A 19,555-nucleotide genomic window follows, 5' to 3' on the forward strand; every position below is an offset into this window, starting at 1 on the left:
TTTTCGTTATAATCGGAACTAATTAAGTAGATGATTTGAACAGGAAGACCACCGAAGTAGATCCAGTCACCACATAAACGTAAGGTATTCCTAATTATGAACCGTTTAATGAGTGAAGGATAGCATCAATAAACTGGATTTTAGTGCACTAATTGATAGTAGAGTTTCGCAAATTGTGAGCAACTTTTTACCATTTCGCTAATTTGAGTAGGTGCTACTGATCTACTTACAGAAGGTGATTGCATGTGAAATTACATGTTTTACTCGCAATCGGGGACAATTCAAAAAAAGTGTAAAATTGGTAATTGTCATTTCAGCGATTCAATTTTACATATTTATTATTCAACAAACTTTCTTTGTCTGCCGGTAATTTAAAGCGCTTAATTTCAAAATTCCAATAAGGATGATTTAATCATGGAAACGCGTAGCCTCCTTTACGTAAGCGAACCAACTCAAAAGATATACGAAACAACTATATGCATAGTTTTCTAATTCATCATTTTTGCAGTACTTTTGCATGTGTGTACAAAAATAAATGAAATATAGGAAAGCTCTTTCATTCAAATCCAGGCTCAAATCTAACCAGAGCTATTATTGGCTAGTTGAAAGTAAATCTTCAAAAACGCCTACAACAGGATATAGAGTATCGATTCACATAACTCCAGAACATGTAAAACAACGGTTATAGAAAGGGGCACATTGTACCTTAGTAAGCATGCGTTACATCCCTCTCTTCCTCACTGTAGTATAAATTATAAGGACGTTTTATAATAAGCATGTATTTTCTTATTCTGGATAAGAGCGAATTTTTTTAAAAAATTACAAAATTTAAAAGCGAGAAGGTATTTTATTTTTCTGTGGTAATTAAAAGGTTGCATGTAGATCAAAAAAGGATAATCTATGAAAGAGATTAAATTTTTCTATGCAGTTAAGAGCAAAGTTTCTTAAAAAATGCGATATTTCAAAGCGAGAAAAGATTTTACTTTTATCTGAGAATTGGAGGGTTGCTTGTAGACCACTTAAATATACCTAATCCACTAAAATTTTAATACAATATAAAGAACGATCATTTATGCATAATTTATTCTTATGTAATGATGGGCCCATGAATTTGGAGATTTTTTACCTTGAACTTGTAAGAAATCAACTTTAATAACACACTTTAATAGCGCATTTTAAACGAAAAACTGATTTTCCATCAAATGTTATATACAGTGTGTTGTAAAGCCATGGGGTATACAAGTGGGATTTTTTTTGTAAATATTGATTTATGAAAAAAATTTATTCTTCATAATATGTTTTGCTTGCTTTGAAAGTACCAATAACGTTTCGATTGTTTGTGGTTTGATAGCAATACGCTATCTTAATTATAATGTAGAATGATAACTTTCAATAAAAAAAATTAATTTTATTATTTTTCCAGATTTCTATAAATAAATTATAGATTATCGAAACGTAATTGTTACTTTCAAAGCAAGCAAAAAATATCATGAAGAATAAATTTTTTTCATAAATCAATATTTAAAAAAAATTCCCTCTTGTATACGGCTTCTAATCTGGGAGATTTGAGTAAAGCTATGAAAATTGGTACATATGCTCTTTGACTGGCGATAAAATAGGCGTGGTGAGGGGGGGGGGGGTTGATTAACCACGCGTGTTGTTAACCCTACACTCCACTACCCCCCCTAATGCAATATGGGCGTCCAATTGGAAATTGATCACAGTTGTGCATATTTTAGGGTCAAAAACTCTAATTAATTACCTGCCCCTCTCCCAAAAAAGATAAAATCGGTTACACAGCTAGCATCCGATCAGCGACTAAATAAAAGGTCAGAAATAAGCCAGAAATTGGACTTTGTGTGGGTATCGGAAGCGCGAGAATGGAGTGGAGTTAATAAGTCCCGGGGTTAATCCCACCTTCCCTTTTATCCTTTAAATTAGAAAGCTAACCATTATTTGTCCGTCTTGCGCATGGCGAGAAGCTAAATAGTCCAGTCATATAAATCGTAGATGACATACCCGCTTAGCAACACTCAAAGGGCACTTAAGGGATTCCTGAGTGCCATTAAAACGTTATGTGATTTAATTCCTTGTAGCTAATTATACAACTGGAGCTAAAACACCCGATTGCAGGAACGCGAATTATAATCAAAATCCTAGATTATTTGCCAAATCTGAGTTTAAACGAGAATTTTGACATTTGATTGGCTGCCTATTGCAATATAAAGCCAATCAAATGTCTTAATACCGGATTAAACAATAATCCTGGATTATTTTTTTGTGCAACTGGCCGTGAAACACATGTAGAAATGGCTAGTTAGCGCCAAAGTGGGTAGACAACCTCGGAAAAAAATGGCCTAGTCATTAGCAATCAACATTTGTGTATGATATCTCTAAGACATAATAATAAGGTCGGAACGCCCTCCTTACAATGATAGGGAGAAAATAAATCCTGAAGCTGCAGATTGAAATCTACTGACGCACGGTAAAAAATCCTCCAGCGAAATTAAAAGCTCTAGGTGTAGTTTTTTAGGACAGCTAATCCTTGTGTTCATGGATTGCAAGCATGTAAGAACCGGGAACGTTTGTCAGTAGCCATATATAGCCGATACTAACTCAACTCCATGTAAAATCCCATAAGACGATTTTCAAATCTCCTGAAGGTCATCTGCCTCGCTCTCTAGCGGTGACTTTGAAAACTAAATAGAGGTCACAAAGGTTAATGACCTTAATTACGAAGGTTAACGAACCTATGCATTGAAAATCAAGTAAATATCATACGATTCAATGTGGAGAGGTTAACGGACCCTACAACGTTGAACGGTGGGGGGGAGGGTGAATCATTGATCTCCGGACTTTGGAGGGGAGTAGCGATTATAAATTTCCGACATTCAGGTGTATTGAATAATAGTAATCATGGCATGGATAGCGTATGCTGAACAGGCATGGACCAAAGCAAGCGACTTTGTAACGGCAGTTGAACGCCTCAGGCAACTCTTCTCAGCGTTAGTATTTGACGCTGAACATGAATCCGTGTACGGGAACGGGGAATACAGTGTAGAAGAGTGTCTGGCCATCGCTAACAAGTATGAGTTAGGTGAAAAGATTTGTGACAGTTATTTAAACTTTAAAATATGTGAGAGATGTGTTATACGCAGATTGAAGGACGCTCAGTTGGAGCAATTTAGTAATGAACTAAGTGAGTGGATAAATCCTCCTGACAATGAAGAAGACGGTTGCAATTGATGAATCACTGAATTGTGTGTATAAGATGCTAACGTGGTCGTTTGCTTACCGTGAAGCGCGAAAAGGACCATGGGAAACCGCAGCGCTCGATAGATTTCGTTTCCGGAGTAAAATCGAACAAATTAGTCGAGTTCTGTCTCCTGTATTAGAGCAGAGTCATCGTGATAAAGTTTATCATAACAGACTCTCCCCTCCATAATTTTAGCGATATAAGTGAGACTGTAGTAGTGCTTGAAATCATTCCAAAAGTGTACGCGAAGTAGTTAAAATGGATCTTGATGCGCTAAACAATACGACTTTCTGTAAACCGTTCAAAAACGTGAAGGACATGGAGGAGGGCGAGAAATACAGAATCGTAAGCATAGATACAATAAACACAAAGTTTGGTGACCGGATAGTGGTGGAGACTGCAAATTTCAAATGTGTTCTACCCTTGCGTTTCTACAACTACTTTAAAGAGGACAATCGTCTTGGAACATTCAGAGCCTCTATAGCCAATAAGGATATATACATAGCGAGTGCTGGATCTGCTGGGCAAACGACTAATTTAAAGTTTATGTAAATATAGAAATTGTGTAAATAAGGAAGTCTAAAAATAAACATAATATACGAAATAGTTTTTCATTTCATAATAAAGTATGCACTTCATCATGAAATACCTCAGTTTCGTCATAGTCGTCTAGGTGTGTGGTTCTTATGAAATCAGTGAACATGGATACCAAAAATAGCTTCAATAATAACTACTTTACGTGTTCGTGTTGGTGTTGTAATCGCAACGGAGATGATGATGATGATGATACTCCCTCGCCTCCCCACATTGAAAATATACATAATAAAGTGATCGAAGAACGTTTAATCGATTGTACTTCGTACGATCTCCTCGATGGTCAGTTCGCTGAAGTAGGTTACAGTACACACCTTAACCTTACACCAGTTCTACGAATCGCTTGCTCCTCCGACGATGCTATAGTGATGGTGAAGGAGGATTGGGAAACGCTTCTAAGGTGGCAAACATACCTTGAAATGAAATTTCTTCGATCGCATGAAATTGAAGGTCGTATTAATTGGTCTAATGTTAAAGAAGAGGAAGATATCGAATATGAGGAAAGTTCTGAATCACTTACTAACAATATTACAATTTTTTATAATTGGCAATCGGTGAAGGATGCTGAGAGAATGTTAAAGAGTGTGACAATTCGACGCGGGAACCATTCCTGCACAATGAACAAGAACGACATTGAAGAGTTTTTCAACCTAAAAGATATTATCAATTATCGACTAGAATTATTGGAATCTTACGCGCTGCCCTCTTTCTATCAAAACATCATTGAAGAGGTGAATAACTATCGACACTTTCGGAAAATGGAATTTGGTGACGATGGGGACAACGATGACATCTATCGCGATATTGAGAATGTGTTAAATTATAAGTACAATGTAAATTCTCATAATACAGTTTGCATGATGGAAATCCTACACTATCGACCTACTTATTTAATGTATCACATATATAGACCTCAGTAAACGTTATTACTTTATTTGAGCATTTTCTTTTGATGGATGGTTTCCTATAAATATCGCAACCAATTGCTACACGTCAACAATGTTGAATCGGAAGCGGAAGTGTACGGGTGGGAGTGGCTTGGTTAATACTCTCATAAACAAACTTCCAGTTGAGCTACATATTCCAGGCTATCAGTATTGCGGACCTGGCACTAAATTAAATAAAAGGTTAAAGCGAGGCGATCCCGGAATAAACCCGCTAGACGCTCAGTGCAAAGAGCACGACATTAGCTATAGGGATAACCAAGACTTGGAAAGACGACATCAAGCAGATCGCGTTTTAGAACGGAAAGCTTGGGAACGGTTAAAAGCTTCCAACGCAAAGTTAGGAGAACGAGCTGCCGCTCTTACAGTAGGCACCATTATGAAAGTGAAACGAAAGTTGGGGATGGGAGTTAAGGGGAAGAAGAGCAGTTTATTGAACTTGCGTAGGAAGATTGCTAAGAAAATGAGGAAAAGCGGCAATACTGTGGATATAATAAAGTCAGCTGTTACGGCAGCAAATATGGCAGTAAAAAGTTTAGGTGGTAGGAAAAATGTAAGCGTGCCTAGAGTAATTCCCATACCAAAACAGGGAGGGTTTTTACCATTCCTGATACCCCTATTTGCTGGTCTGTCAGCAGTTGGAGCTTTAGCCGGCGGTGCTGCAGGCATTGCTAAAGCAGTTAATGCATCCCGTGACGCTCGTAAAATGCTAGATGAAACATCACGCCATAATCGCACGATGGAATCGATCGCTATAGGAAATAAAAGTGGCGGGGCGCTGTACTTGAAACCTTACAAATCGGGAGGCAGTTTAGCCTTGCATTTACGAAAAAAAAAAAACTTCAAAAATTGCCCAAGCGGCCGTTGACAGATGTAGATCTACGTAAGCATGCAAGAGGGTGTGTACCATACTTTAGGGATGTGTTTATGCGAGATAGTATGCCTATATCGCCATGGAAAAATGAATCCGGTGTTATTAATTTAGATAACCAACGAGGGCGTGGCACTCATTGGGTGTCTTATAAAAAACGTGGTGAACGAGTGTGGTACTATGATAGTTTCGGTAATATTCCACCACCACGAGAAGTGATTGAGTATTTCCGCGACTGTAAAATTTATTATAATTACGGGCAAGAGCAACAATTTGGAACAACGAATTGCGGTCATCTGTGCTTAAAATTTCTGTATAAATAACACGCATTTTATCTCGGTACCTGTAGTCATAATGTCGACAACCTTCAGCATAGAGGGCGTTGGAAATACAGCCAGTCATGATTTTTATCCACCCATAGAACTTCCATCCGAGAAATTGTACGTAATAGGGGTGGTCGGTTTCTATGGCTGTAACAGTATTAGAAATATTCACGCGGGAAACGATAAATTCTATATTAGGAGAGGTGATAATTCCCACGGAATAGGAATTCCTCACGGTGCATACGAGTTGGAAGAGCTAAGCGCGTATATAAAAGCTCGCATTCCAAATCGCTTTAGTTTACGTACAAATAACAATACGCTCAAGTGCGAACTTAGCTGCGACTTTGATATAGATTTTACTCCAAGAGACTGCATAGGACGCATGATCGGTTTCGAATCGAAGATATTGGAAGCGAACGTTCTACATACATCTGCTTTAGATATACAAATCATTAAACATACCAACATTCACATAGAGTGCAATCTTATCCTATCCTATCGCAACGGAAATCCCGCTAAAGTACTTTATGAAATAGACGTTTCTGTTCCACCGGGTTACCGCTTAGATAAAATTCCCAGTAATACTCAATATTTGCAAGTAAATACCAGTAGAATTAGCAATATAACTATAAAGCTGACAAATCAAAAGGGTGAACCAATTGATTTCGGTGCAAGTGAGCCTTTTACAGTACGATTAGAGTTAAAAGAATATGGGGTTACGTATTAATCAAGGTCCACTGCCATCTTTCCTCAATACTATAAATAACCGAGGTAACCGGAAATCGACTTATTCTCAATCGGGACAGGGCCCGGGCACATTAACGCCTGCAGAAAAATATTTCTTGGAATCCATTGGTCTAAAAGTGCAAAATGGCGGCGGCTGCAGACTCGTTAAACGTCTTTCAAAACGCACGTTTTGATGAGACCATAATCAAGTCCGATATTCACACCTATCTCCCATACGGAGGATCTTCGAATTTTGGGCTTTCCAGTGAAATCCGTATATTAATTCAAAATCAAGAACTGATAACCGCCACGTACGATAGCTTCTTGTACATAGAAGGAAAAATTGAATGGAGTCAGTCACAAGAAGAGGGTGCCATTGCAAAAACATGCAACCTAACAAATAATTTCGCTCCATTCCTTTTCGAGGAAATTCGCTACGAGTTGGGAGGACAAAAAGTAGATGTGTGTAGGAATCCTGGAATTACATCCTCTCTGAAAGGATACATATCGTATACGTCTACTGAAAGCAAAGGAATGCAGCATTTGGGATGGTCACCCACAAACGAATCCGTTCAAGTAGATTACAACAAAAGCAACAAAGAAAAACATTTCGCTGTCTGTATACCGCTAAAACATTTATTCGGAAGCATGGAGGATTATCGTCAAGTTATTGTAAACATGCGACAAGAATTGGTGCTAATTCGAGCTAGAAGCGATACCGATTGTTACATGGGAACCGCCAACGATGCAGTAATATCGTTAACCAAAATTCAATGGAAAGTTCCGCACGTGACAGTTAGCGACAGTGCCAAAATCGGTCTATACGAACGGATTAATAAGGGTGCAACAATTACAATACCTTTTCGACAGTGGGAACTGTACGAATTACCCGCACTGAAACAGGCACAGTCGGATATATGGCCAATCAAGACCTCAACTCAATTAGAAAAACCGCGATGGGCAATTGTGGCATTTCAACGTAGCGGGAAGAAGTTTTCGCATGAGACAAGAGCGGGCGACTTCGATAACGTCAAAATTCGAAACCTAAAATTGCATCTCAACTCTGAAAGTTATCCGTACGAAGCGATGCATTTAGATTTTAATGCAAATAAGTACATAACGGCATATCAAAACTATGTAAACTTTCGACGAGATTATTATGCCAAGGATGAGCAAGACGCTCTGTTTGACTATTTGTATTTTAAAAGTTGTCCAATCTTTGTGCTAGACTGTTCAAAACAAAACGAATCTCTGAAGCATTCAACGGTAGATGTTAAGCTGGAAATGGAGTCGTTGGAGGCCTTCGAGGCAGGAACTGTTGCTTATTGTCTGATCCTGCACGATGCACTAGTTCAATACAATCCTCTGACCGGGGAAGTGAAAAAACTATAATCTGTATTTTTCAAATGTATAAATAAAATGTAGTAATGAAAATGTTCGTAGTTTTATTTCAACCGACTAAAATGAAGGTTGTGACGCAGACGCATAAGCTGTCCATTCAAAATCTGGATACCTTTATAACGACAAATGTGGAGCGCAAAAAACATGGCGAGTTGCTTCCAAATAGCGTAAGATGCTTAATCTGCGGACCGTCCAATTGTGGTAAAACAAATGCGATGCTCAGTCTGCTAACTGAACCCAATGGTCTACGCTTCAAACACGTGTACGTCTATTCCAAATCATTGAATCAAGAGAAATATAGACTTTTGGGAGAAATTCTGCAGCCGATGAAGGATATTGGCTTCTTCACATTTAGCGAGAATGCCGACATTATGGAACCCAATGCGGCCAGGCCTAATTCGATTTTTATCTTTGACGATATCGCTTGTGAAAAACAGGATAACATTAGAGCGTACTTTTCAATGGGTAGACATAACGCTATCGATTGTTTCTACTTGGGTCAGACGTATTCTAAAATTCCTAAACAATTGATTAGAGATAATGCCAACTTAATTGTCCTATTCGAGCAGGACGACTTGAATTTGCGACACATTTATGAAGATCACGTCGCTCCCATTATAACTATGCAGCTGTTCCGAGAGATGTGCTCGGAAAGTTGGCGAACTCCGTATGGCTTTATGGTAATCAATAAGGATGCGGATGTGCAAAACGGCCGCTTCAGGAAAGGTTTCGATCACTATATAATACCATGAAAGAGTGTTTATTGTTTAGTTGGAAATAAACGGCTATCAAGTCAACAGCTTCCAAAATAAACAGCTTTCAAATAAACAACTTATTAAAAAATAGGTCCCTGTTCCCCCTGTTTATCTGTTACCTGTTCCCTTGATCGCATCATGGATAATAAGGAGATGGCGTTGAAAAGACGAATAGTTCAGGCTCGTAAAGCGATACAACAAAAGTACAATCGTCTCAAAGCAGATCGTTCTTTTAGAGAAATGGAATTTGTACGAACGTATAAACCGCTTATCCAACCGCTATCCCAGATCGTAAATAAAATCGAACCACTGCCATCGGTGGTAACGAAAAAGGAAGAGCCAGAGGATGAAGTATTTACATCACCTCCCAAACGTCTATCACCCGCAAAAAGAAAGTCACCATCACAGCGCACGACGCCTGCGATACCTTATTACTCGCGTGTGAGACGAAGGCCCTCTTCACTTACCGAGATTAGTCCTCTGGCTAGACTTCCCTACTTCCAAAAATATCCACCAACCGATATTAGCCCAATGGTTAGACCTTTTCGCGCCACGGCTACTACCGCGTATATACGTCGAGCGCATGATAAGAGATACGAGTAATGCAATTGACACAACCTTTGGAATTCATTATAATGTTGAGACTGATAAGTGGACAATGGGCAACACACCGGTGATGATTAATGGTGACGATTTAATGATTAATGGCGTTCGATATAAGGGTACAGCAGGTCTATACGAACTTATCATTATGAATGAGCCGGATGAATCGCTAGTATCCAATCAGGATAGAAGTAACTATAAGCAGATAATAATAGCAACTCATGTCGCACGGCGCAATTACGATCCCACCGAGCAGATTCGTGGCAATAAGAGCAAAAAGTATACGCTCATAATAAAGCCTCTATTAAAGGAGGAGGAAGATGCGAAGAGGGGGCGTACGAAATCCGGAAGCGGTATTACTCTATTCAAGGAAGTCGATCGACCGATCGAATACAAATACTGGAATAGCGTACATGAATTGATTCGTGATTTAGAGGTTTTATGGGGTGAAAAAATGGCCGGCAACACTGATGTAAAAAATGACATAATATCAATCGTGGAAGAGATGTACGAGGAGGGTTACATACAAAAGCCCACGCAGCGATTTTTACGTCAACTAGTATAAATACCCCTTTTCAGTCTTTTTGATTACATTCACCATGGATAAATTCGGACGTTCGCATACCCATGCTCAATTTGGAAAACTGCTAAAGACAAAATTTTCCATTACTGACGATACGATAAATGTGGAAAATAAGAGACTAAGTAATGTTGCGGATCCTATTGAACGACATGATGCCCTAACCTTACAACACTACCTATCAACAAGACTAAATCTCAACGAAAACCGGTTAATGAATGTAGGCGAACCAATAGACGACGGCGATGCCATAAATAAGGGATTCTTCACATATTATATGCAGATTGCGAAAGCACCTGTAGACGGTCTTCGCAATTACGTGGAGGTACTAGAGGAAGAGCTGAAAGCGGTCAAAGAAACATTGCATAAAGTAATAAAGGATGCAGCAGGTGGTAAATGAGCTACATAAAGCTGCGCGCAAAAACTTTCCACGTAGACGTACCGTTATTAAAGGGTATGATGATCTTTGGCAAGCAGATTTGGCCGAATTCATACCCTACGCTAAACAGAATAAAGGCTACAAATACATACTGGTAGTTATCGATTGCTTCTCAAAATATTTGTGGACAAGAGGATTGAAGACCAAAACGGGCGAGGAGTTAACAAAAGCCATGCAAGATATTTTCAAAACTACCAGGCGTAGACCGCAAAATCTACAGACCGATGCTGGGAAGGAATTCTATAACAAATCATTCGCCAAATTGATGACGGAAGAACGCATTAATCACTACTCCACGTACAGTACAAAAAAGGCTGCCATAGCCGAAAGAACAATTAGGACGATCAAAAATTATTTATACAGACAGTTTAGTCTCCGTGGAAAGTATGTATGGATTGATGCAATCGAATTGATCACAAATGGATACAATAATCGTAAACATCGAACAACGGGGATGAAGCCGATCGAAGTAAAGGTCGACACGCAGCTGAATGTCTACAACCACATCAAGCTTTTCAACAAAAGATATCGATTTAATGTTGGCGATGTAGTTCGAATTAGCAAGTTTAAATCTATATTTGCTAAAGGCTACACATCCAACTGGTCTAGTGAACTATTCAAAATTGTAAAAGTACAAATAACCAACCCTGTGACATATTTGTTGGAAGACATGAACGGGAAACCTATACTTGGAGGATTCTACGAGCAGGAACTCCAAAGCGCAAAATATTCCGACGTATACTTGGTAGAAAAGGTACTACGACGGAAGAAAGATAAAGTGTATGTCAAATGGTGGGGATTAGACGAAAGATCTTGGATTGATAAGAATAACATTGTATTGTGAGCTTATTGGTTGTAAAATAAAAAGTCAATAAAAACATTTAGTCTTTTATTTACCATACAACATATTTTTTTACAGGTTTTTTTTTCCTATCACTATCATCTGTACTCATTATTTTTAAAAGTAACTCATACGTCTTCTTATAATCCATTAATTGGGTGGATGGCCAGATTGCAGAATCTGGCCCACAAGTCCAGCCAAGAATTGCGTTTGAATCACCTTCTCCTTTTTGTATATTTCCCATTATCCATCGGTAAATTTGTTTATGACGAGTATCTTCATAAGGGTTAAATTTGCATTCGATACTTTTCTCTATACATATATCGATAAACATTTCTAGAGCATTGACATTAGCGTACTGTGCAGATTCACATATACTTTCGTTTATCACACAAATAATATTTCTATGAACAGCCTTTGAATTAAGTAAATTGGTTATATAGATTTTGATATTTAATGGTAAGCTATCTACTATTTGATTGCCACTAATTTTTGATGAACTTATAACAGAGTCAACTAACTTATCTAGTTCAAGCTTCCTATCTACAAGTAATCTAATACTGTCTGGACTTATATTTCTAAAAGTAGCACACCAACTGAAACATTCGTCCGGTAAGACCAGGTTCTGTAAAATTTCATTAATTAAAGCATAATTTTGCACGGACGGAATTTCCAAAAGAGCTCGTTTCAAGAATTTTTTATAAACTGGAACAGAAGTGTAATGTAATTCATGCTCCAACTGAATTTTCAAATTTTCATGGTTCATGATGTGGCGGATGTATTCTGAAATGTAAAAAAGGGGCTGTGAGACATTGTCAATGACATTTGAATCCCCAAGGACGGGTATCAATGTTATTAGCACAGATAACACGTTTGTCATCGTGAGGACTCAATACTACTTTCTCCTGCTTCAACGTAAATACTGTATGTTTTTTTGAACGAATAAGATGCTGACTTCGTTTTATAATTAGAACGTTAAACAAAGCGTTCTTGTAATCATTTAGAGTAATTTCTCTGATGCTAGTCGATGTCGAGCCTTTAGATTTTTTGGTCAGTTTTCCCTCTACTTCATAAGCGTACATCTTAGCACGAAGTCCTACGAATTCGGTCATAATGTGTCCATGATTTTCATCTTTCATTAGACCGGGGATTTTTTTATTGACTAATGGAATCCCATATTCATTATTGATATCATAATTTGAGGTATCAAATCGATGTATATCATCTTTTATATTCTCGTATATATTGGGAACTGTAAAATAGTATATTAGGCTATCGGTATCTGTATACAGAAGTTTTGTTTTATCTTTAAACTGTTTGAGAATGTAGTTATAATGAAAGTCATAGAGAAACGTTTTTGATATATCTAAAACGGCAAATCCCGCGTATATTGGTTTATTGAAAAATATCTCTAACCTATCCATCTCTATTATAACCATATCCTTATCAAAAATGGTACAACTGCTAAAGTTTGGCTTCGCTATATACGCACGGGCTCCATACCTTCCCTCCCATTTGGTTAATAGTTTCACATCTTTGTATTTTCGCACGTTCTCCATAAGTTTACCATAGACGCAATTAATCATTAATTTGTAAAATTCTATTTCAAACATATTTTTCGCTTGTTGCCTCATGCGAGTGTTTAATTCAATATACTTTTTCAGCCACGGTGATTGCTTAAACTGTAATACTCTATTTATTTTTATCAACTTTAACCCATGTTGTACGTACATCTTTAAATTTCTATAATGAACTACGTAGTTGTGCTTTGGGTACAAGGTAAGCATTAGTTTCTTTAATTTTGAGTTATTTGGCACTAGATGCTCTGGGGCCAAAGGTAAATCAGAATGTAATCTGTGGCATTCCAAAGGATACTCTAAATCACAGTCTACAATATAACCAACGTCTGAATCATCAGGATGGTTTAGAATATCTAAATTTTGAATGTCATCTACAAAGGAAAAATCGCTGCAAGGCAAGAATTCACACATTGAGGCACCATAAAGGTTATTAATATCATAATACATTAAATAGGTCGTCTCCAGGTTAGGATTATATTTTTCTTTCATGTACGGGTTATTGGCCTTCGCGTATCTCATTGAACATTGTGCTACACCTCCTCTTATACCACTTTCAATAAACATCATTTGATCAATGTCACTTAAAAGTTCTAATTTAACGTCGGTGACTTTAAGCATTGCGTCAAATGCCAAACCCGGGGCGGTGTAATAATGTAACGGATCTAAGCGATAGGTACGCAAACAAGTCTCCCTAAAATTTTCAAAGATATCCGCCAAAAGGAGAACGTCCGTCATCAAATAGAGATCAGAATATTGACCTAAGGTTTTAATTTCGAACGCGTTCCAAATGTGATTCGCATGTTCATAGTCCGCTTCGCTCACAGCTTCATTTTTTAATTGACTAAAAAATGCATCTCGAGTTGGTAACACTGTCTCATTTAATTTCTCCCACGAATCAACGTAATCATATGGAAACACTCCCTTTCGAGTTAACAAATGGAATTCATTTGCATTACGACAATGCGCTCTAGTAATAGTTTTCTGCTCATTATCTAAATACGAAGATAGCTTATCTATACTACTGCTCATAAATCTAAAGGAATCGATAAATCGAAAATCTATGTTAGTGTTCTGCACATGCTTCGTGAAAGAAATATATTTTTCTTTGTTTAAAGGTAAGAGTTTAATTCCGCCAGGAAAGCCGATAGCGAGTTCTCGAATAAAAAAATGGGCATCGTATCCGCTTAAGTTATGGAAAACGACTGGTATAACATGGGAGTGGTTAAAGTTCAAATTACATGCCTGGTGAGCCGCCCCTCTGTACCGCCCCGTCATATGATGGTGATCGCGTACTTTAATTTGATCTTCGGTAAAAGGTTTCTCGCAAATGTGACACACTATAGCGTTCAAATAGTTTTGCATCTGATGAGGACTAAGAACTTCCATGGGAACAATAGTATTCACAATTTCATTTGCCCAATCGGCAATCTCGCGCAATCGTTTAATAAACCATTGAATACAATCAGGTCCTCTGTATGAAAACAATTTCGAAAGCGACTCATCATACGAACACTTAAGGTAAAAGGCAATACTAAAGGGAGTATGCTTTTGGTAAAATGTTGTGTTAGCATTTGGAAGATTGACTTTATCACATTTTTCCAAGATGCACTCAAGGTCTGAATAAATAGTAAATGCCACCTTCTCCATGTTAGAATAATGTGTGAATTTTAGAATCCTTTCCGAGTCATTAGGCAGTCGAATGGAGCACTTATTGACTTGATGACATTTAAGCGTATGCTTTTCTAATAAATCACTCGTTGAAAAGTGGTTCAGACAAATATTGCAGAAGAATTTCTTATGTCCTCTACGAGATAGTTGGGAAGATAACAACGCTGACATATTTTTAATCCATGCAAAATGATAGTAACAGTTATTGGTATTGAGGACTTTATTCCTTTGATCAGAAACCAACACCAATAAATTGATAGTTTTTCTATTATCAACTTTACCACTTAACATAAAAGGAAATATATTTCTCTTAACTATGCAATATAAGTTAATGGAGATATCATTCATGTTCTCAAATTTTTTAATATCTGTTAGTTTAATGGGGAATTTGATAGATCCACGATTTAATACTTGGTCAAAATGAGGATAACTACTTACTCTATCGGCATTTTTATTAACGGGATGCAATGCTGCGACTATTGACCACAGAAAACAAAACTGATCATTATTCTTTACGTTAATAACTGCTCTCTTAGCGGCTATAAAAGGAGGAACTTTGACGTATGTTGAAAACCCTCCCTTAATGGGTACGTACTGATTAATATTGATTTTCAGATTTACTATATCCGATAAGGCCCACCCAGAGTTCTTTTCGGAGAAATTCTCCAACTTTGTTTGAATTTTATCGAAAACGTTTTCATTGTACCATTCCCTAAGATTAGTACCGATGTCAATCGGAGCATTTTTGGTCTGGAATGTTTTCAAGTCTATAATGCTAGTTTGAGGATGAATAAAATTGCAAGTTAAAATGACGTTTACTTTTAACATGGATCTTGCTAACGCTATCTTAATTTGGCGTAAAAAACTATCGTACGCATGATTTAGAAAAATTAGGGGATCCTTATAACCAAAATTAACAATAACACCAGTAATTAAACGGCCATTGAAGCAGGAGTCTAATGTGTACCACGCTAGTTTACGTGATCGACTTTTATTGATGACATCGATCCCACAACCCCTTTTTTTCGTGGAAAAATTCTTTAATCGCTCTTGTAACGTAGCCAAATAGCTTTTCAAGAGCGCCAAATTAGATTCAAGTCTCGAAGAATTTTCATTCGGATTATTGAAATGAACTTGATTGACAATAGCTCTTTGCAATATTCGAATGTTGGTTTTCGCGATTGAAATGTGTTTAACAATTTCAGATTTCTTTTTTAAGAGATTTGCCGAATGTCGGGTTAGGTTAACGATCTCACTGCTTATACTCGAAACAGATTCCATACTTACTATGCTGATCAAAGGGTTTTAATTATCCAAGATTTTAATCTGTGTAAATCCTAGAAATGTTGCACTCATAAGTTATCCGACACTAGTGCGATTAGCTGACCACGATCCTAGATGTCACAACTGAGATACTGCTCGAATGATACTGTATACGTAAGTGAACCTGAGAACAGGAACAAATTCTCTTTATAAGGTGTATTGCAAATGTTATTGCAGGTGAATGCTCCACTTTTTCTGTTACTTAGAATTTTCTTATCGGCAGGTGTGCGCTTTGACCGTCAACCTGCCTGAGAAAAAGTCTACGTTCCCACGAGAGTTTATGATAACGTTAACATTTTCTCGTAAGTGTAAACCTGAGAACAGAAACGGATTCCCTTTCATAAAAAGATGGAAAGGTTACTTCAGGTGCATGCCCTACTGTTACTTAGAATTTTCTCATCGGCAGATGTGGACTTTGACTGTCAACCCGTCTGAGCAAAGTTTACGTTCCCGCGGGAGAGTTTATGCTAACGTTAACAAAATATTCTCGGTATATACCCGTACATGTCTTACATGAATCAGTTTAGAGTTCGATGCAAATCGCTATCATGTCGGCGGCAAAACGTGTAAAATTATCTACGAAAAAGAGTGCACCAAAAGCGAGTGGTAGTTCTTCAACAACGACAGTACCGAAAAATACAAAAACTGCCGAAAAACCTCTTCCGCAAGAAGCTATCATTAATTTAGTGGACGAGGATGGTCCAACTGAGAGGTAAATATGATTTTTGTGCAATTATTTCATGAAGATACTAAAATGAACTTTTATTTTTTAGAATAACAACAACAACGACTCATCTAAGAAACAGCGCGTTTAATACCTTGGATGAGTTGCTGGATCAGTTGGATGGAAACATCCACCACGTGTACGCTCCCCAAAGGTAAAACATTCGCAATACCAAAATAACATGAAATTAATATTTTTTTTCCTTTTAGAGTGGACAACAACATAAAAGGCACCGTCAATAACATGCAGTAAGTTAAAAGCGCACCGAAGTATTTTTTTATACCTTTAACTTATATTTGCAGACATTATCAAACCACCACCAGCCTACAGCCGGCTCAAACAGCACCGCAATCGACAAGTTACCAGTTACAGTAAGTTGCATTGAAGAAGAGTAATTAACCTAACTTTGTCAAAATAACATGAAATTAATATTTTTTTCCTTTTAGAGTGGACAACAACATAAAAGGTACCATCAATAACATGCAGTAAGTTAAAAGCGCACCGAAGAAACTTTTAATACCTTTAACTTATATTTGCAGACATTATCAAACCACCACCAGCCTACAGCCTGCTCAAACAGCACCGCAATCGACAAGTTACCAGTTACAGTAAGTTGCATTAAAGAAGTGTAATTAACCTAACTTTAATATTTATTTCAGTATTCCAGAGGGGACCGCCCGTGTGCTACAACATATTATAATACCACCGCCACCACCACCGGCAGAGCCGCAGTAAGTTGCATTCTCTTAAAAGAAAAACGACTTCTATGAATTTATTTTGCTTTCAGACTACAAGGAGCACAACAACAGACGAGTACCGTCGGTCAATCTCAGTAAGTTATTTTGAAAGTGTAATGAAAAGAAAGTTCTAACATTCCTATTCTCTTTGTTACAGGCATGCACAAAAGGACATGAAGCTTCTGAGGGAGGTGTTCGAACAAAGCTTCTATGAGACGATCTCCCAGCCTCCTTCAGAAACTGGAGAAATAATTCCACCGATCCAACTTCCAACAGCCGTCGTTCCCTCATGGATTGAACCTGCAACACCCCGTGAATTGGCGAAGGCGTCGCTTGCATGGTTGCAACAGAAGGCTCCTGAATACATGCAGCGGTACGAAGACGCGCAAAAGGCAACGAGGAGGCTGGAAGAGGAGCTCGATGCAGCGCGCCTCACCGAACGACGGCTGGGCGAAGAAATGACTTATATGAACAAATTTATTAATTTTTTGAAATAACAAATTGTAAATAATAAATGTAGTTTAGATGGATAATTTTATTTAAAATGGTAAAACGAGCAACCCATAACTTCCCTCCTTGAGTATTAACTATGAGAGTAAATAGTTCCATTTAACGTTAATCGTATAGAAAGAAGCGTAAAGCGTACTTCCACAATCTCTGGACCTGGAGCATAGTAAAACGAGCAACTCATAATTCGTCTGAATATGAGAGTTCGATTTTACCAGTACATAATATCGTAAGTTTATTAGTGATCGCATAGAGAAAGTCTGCTAACTTCCACGATCTTGCATATGTTGAGAATGATAAAACGAGCAACTCAATTCGTTTGGGTATGAGAGTTCGATTTACCAGTTCATAATACGTAGGTGATCGCATAGAAAGAAGTGTAACTTCCACGATCTTTGCATAAATGTGAAGAATGAGAGTAGCTGGGGAACACGGCGGATCTTAATGAGATTGACTTAATACATTCTCTAATAAGGTACCGACCGTATACTTTTAATACACCGCGCTTTTACGGTCGCCCGCGCTAAACATCATTCCCTATAATAGACGAGTATGTTTCAGGGGAACTCGGCGGCTTACAGCGATAGACCGTGGTACATTGTCTCATTAGAAGCCGCTCTCGCATTGTGATATCATTCGCTTTCGCTGTATGGAAAACCACCGCAATAAATCCCGCTGAATTTACTTACGGCATCAGAGCAATTTTTTTAAAGTTTTTAAACAAAATATTGTTTAACATTGTGCTTTACTTAAAGTAGGTACCACTTTTCTGAATAAATGTACAATTAAGTTCGTGTACCTTATCAAAATTTCTTATAATACGACAAAATATACTTTTACTAGGATTACGTTTTAAAGATGTAACTCGTTAATGAAAATTAAGTACCTACTCTAATATTCCCAATATAAAGGTGAAAAGAAGATTGAGAATACATTCTTATAGGCGGAGATAAAATGTCTATTTTTACATAGTACCTACATTTATGATAATAAGGTCAAAAAGTGCACAATAACATCTGGAACGATTCGTTTAAATTCGTTAATTCCATTGAGTGTAGGGACGGCTTTTTCCTTCCCCTAAATTACAAAGGGCTTCAAAAATTATCCACCGTGCATTAACCATTATGCCTTTCCATTAATAAGTACTTTAACCGGAACACATTTACTCCTACTTACTCTCAAACTACTTAATTTTCTTAATATTTACTTGGTAGGTGGGTTTAGATACCTAATGGATTTGGCAAATTAAATTAGATGCATTCAAACAAAATTTATTGGTTGCATGTTTACAAAAATTGTAACAAATTCTTTGTTTAGCGAGTAACTTTTCACAAAACATATTCAATTATAGATAGGTAGCTCCTTAGTTTCCATTAATCTCTACAGAAGGTCTTCCAGCCCGAAAACTCCATAAGCGAAATTTCTTCCAACACATCAATCATTTTAAATTTAACTTATTAATTTGTCGTTGGCATTGAAATACTTCAATATCCCACTTTAATTTTTTCAAATTTATGAGTAACTTCTCAAGCCTCTTCTTTTGTGATATATACACTGGCGATACCTTTGCTTTTCTCGCAACTGATTCAGTGGTTTTTGTCATCTTGCTGTCTATCAATTACGTCTAACAACCGACCACTTTATATTCCCCCAAGTAGTTAACCACGCCCTCTTAAGACATCC

At 37.5% G+C, this 19,555-nt stretch overlaps 3 protein-coding genes across 5 annotated transcripts; 2 read left to right on the top strand and 1 right to left on the bottom strand.

Moving 5' to 3' along the window:
- Positions 1–6,858: 6,858 nt before the first annotated feature.
- On the top strand, positions 6,859–8,106 carry LOC116163969. Its single transcript, XM_031478096.1, has one exon. The coding sequence runs from the start codon at positions 6,859–6,861 to the stop codon at positions 8,104–8,106; it is 1,248 nt and encodes a 415-aa protein (XP_031333956.1).
- A 4,042-nt stretch (positions 8,107–12,148) lies between these two features.
- On the bottom strand, positions 12,149–14,560 carry LOC116163971. Its single transcript, XM_031478097.1, has one exon. The coding sequence runs from the start codon at positions 14,558–14,560 to the stop codon at positions 12,149–12,151; it is 2,412 nt and encodes an 803-aa protein (XP_031333957.1).
- Positions 14,561–15,883: 1,323 nt separating this feature from the next.
- On the top strand, positions 15,884–17,886 carry LOC116164308. Of its 3 annotated transcripts, none has more exons than XM_031478462.1 (10): positions 15,884–16,260; positions 16,311–16,616; positions 16,678–16,782; positions 16,838–16,876; positions 16,931–16,999; positions 17,075–17,113; positions 17,168–17,236; positions 17,288–17,359; positions 17,416–17,460; positions 17,523–17,886. In XM_031478462.1, the coding sequence occupies exons 2-10, from the start codon at positions 16,438–16,440 to the stop codon at positions 17,860–17,862; spliced, it is 957 nt and encodes a 318-aa protein (XP_031334322.1). In that variant the 5' UTR covers positions 15,884–16,260; positions 16,311–16,437; the 3' UTR covers positions 17,863–17,886. The 3 variants fall into 3 exon arrangements, with proteins under 3 accessions (XP_031334322.1, XP_031334321.1, XP_031334320.1); XM_031478461.1 differs by having other exon boundaries at positions 15,884–16,018; positions 16,082–16,616; XM_031478460.1 differs by having other exon boundaries at positions 15,884–16,616.
- The last annotated feature ends 1,669 nt before the right edge of the window (positions 17,887–19,555 follow it).

The sequence above is a fragment of the Photinus pyralis genome, unplaced genomic scaffold, assembly GCF_008802855.1.
Source record: "Photinus pyralis isolate 1611_PpyrPB1 unplaced genomic scaffold, Ppyr1.3 Ppyr1.4_LG2, whole genome shotgun sequence".
Lineage (NCBI taxonomy): Eukaryota > Metazoa > Arthropoda > Insecta > Coleoptera > Lampyridae > Photinus > Photinus pyralis.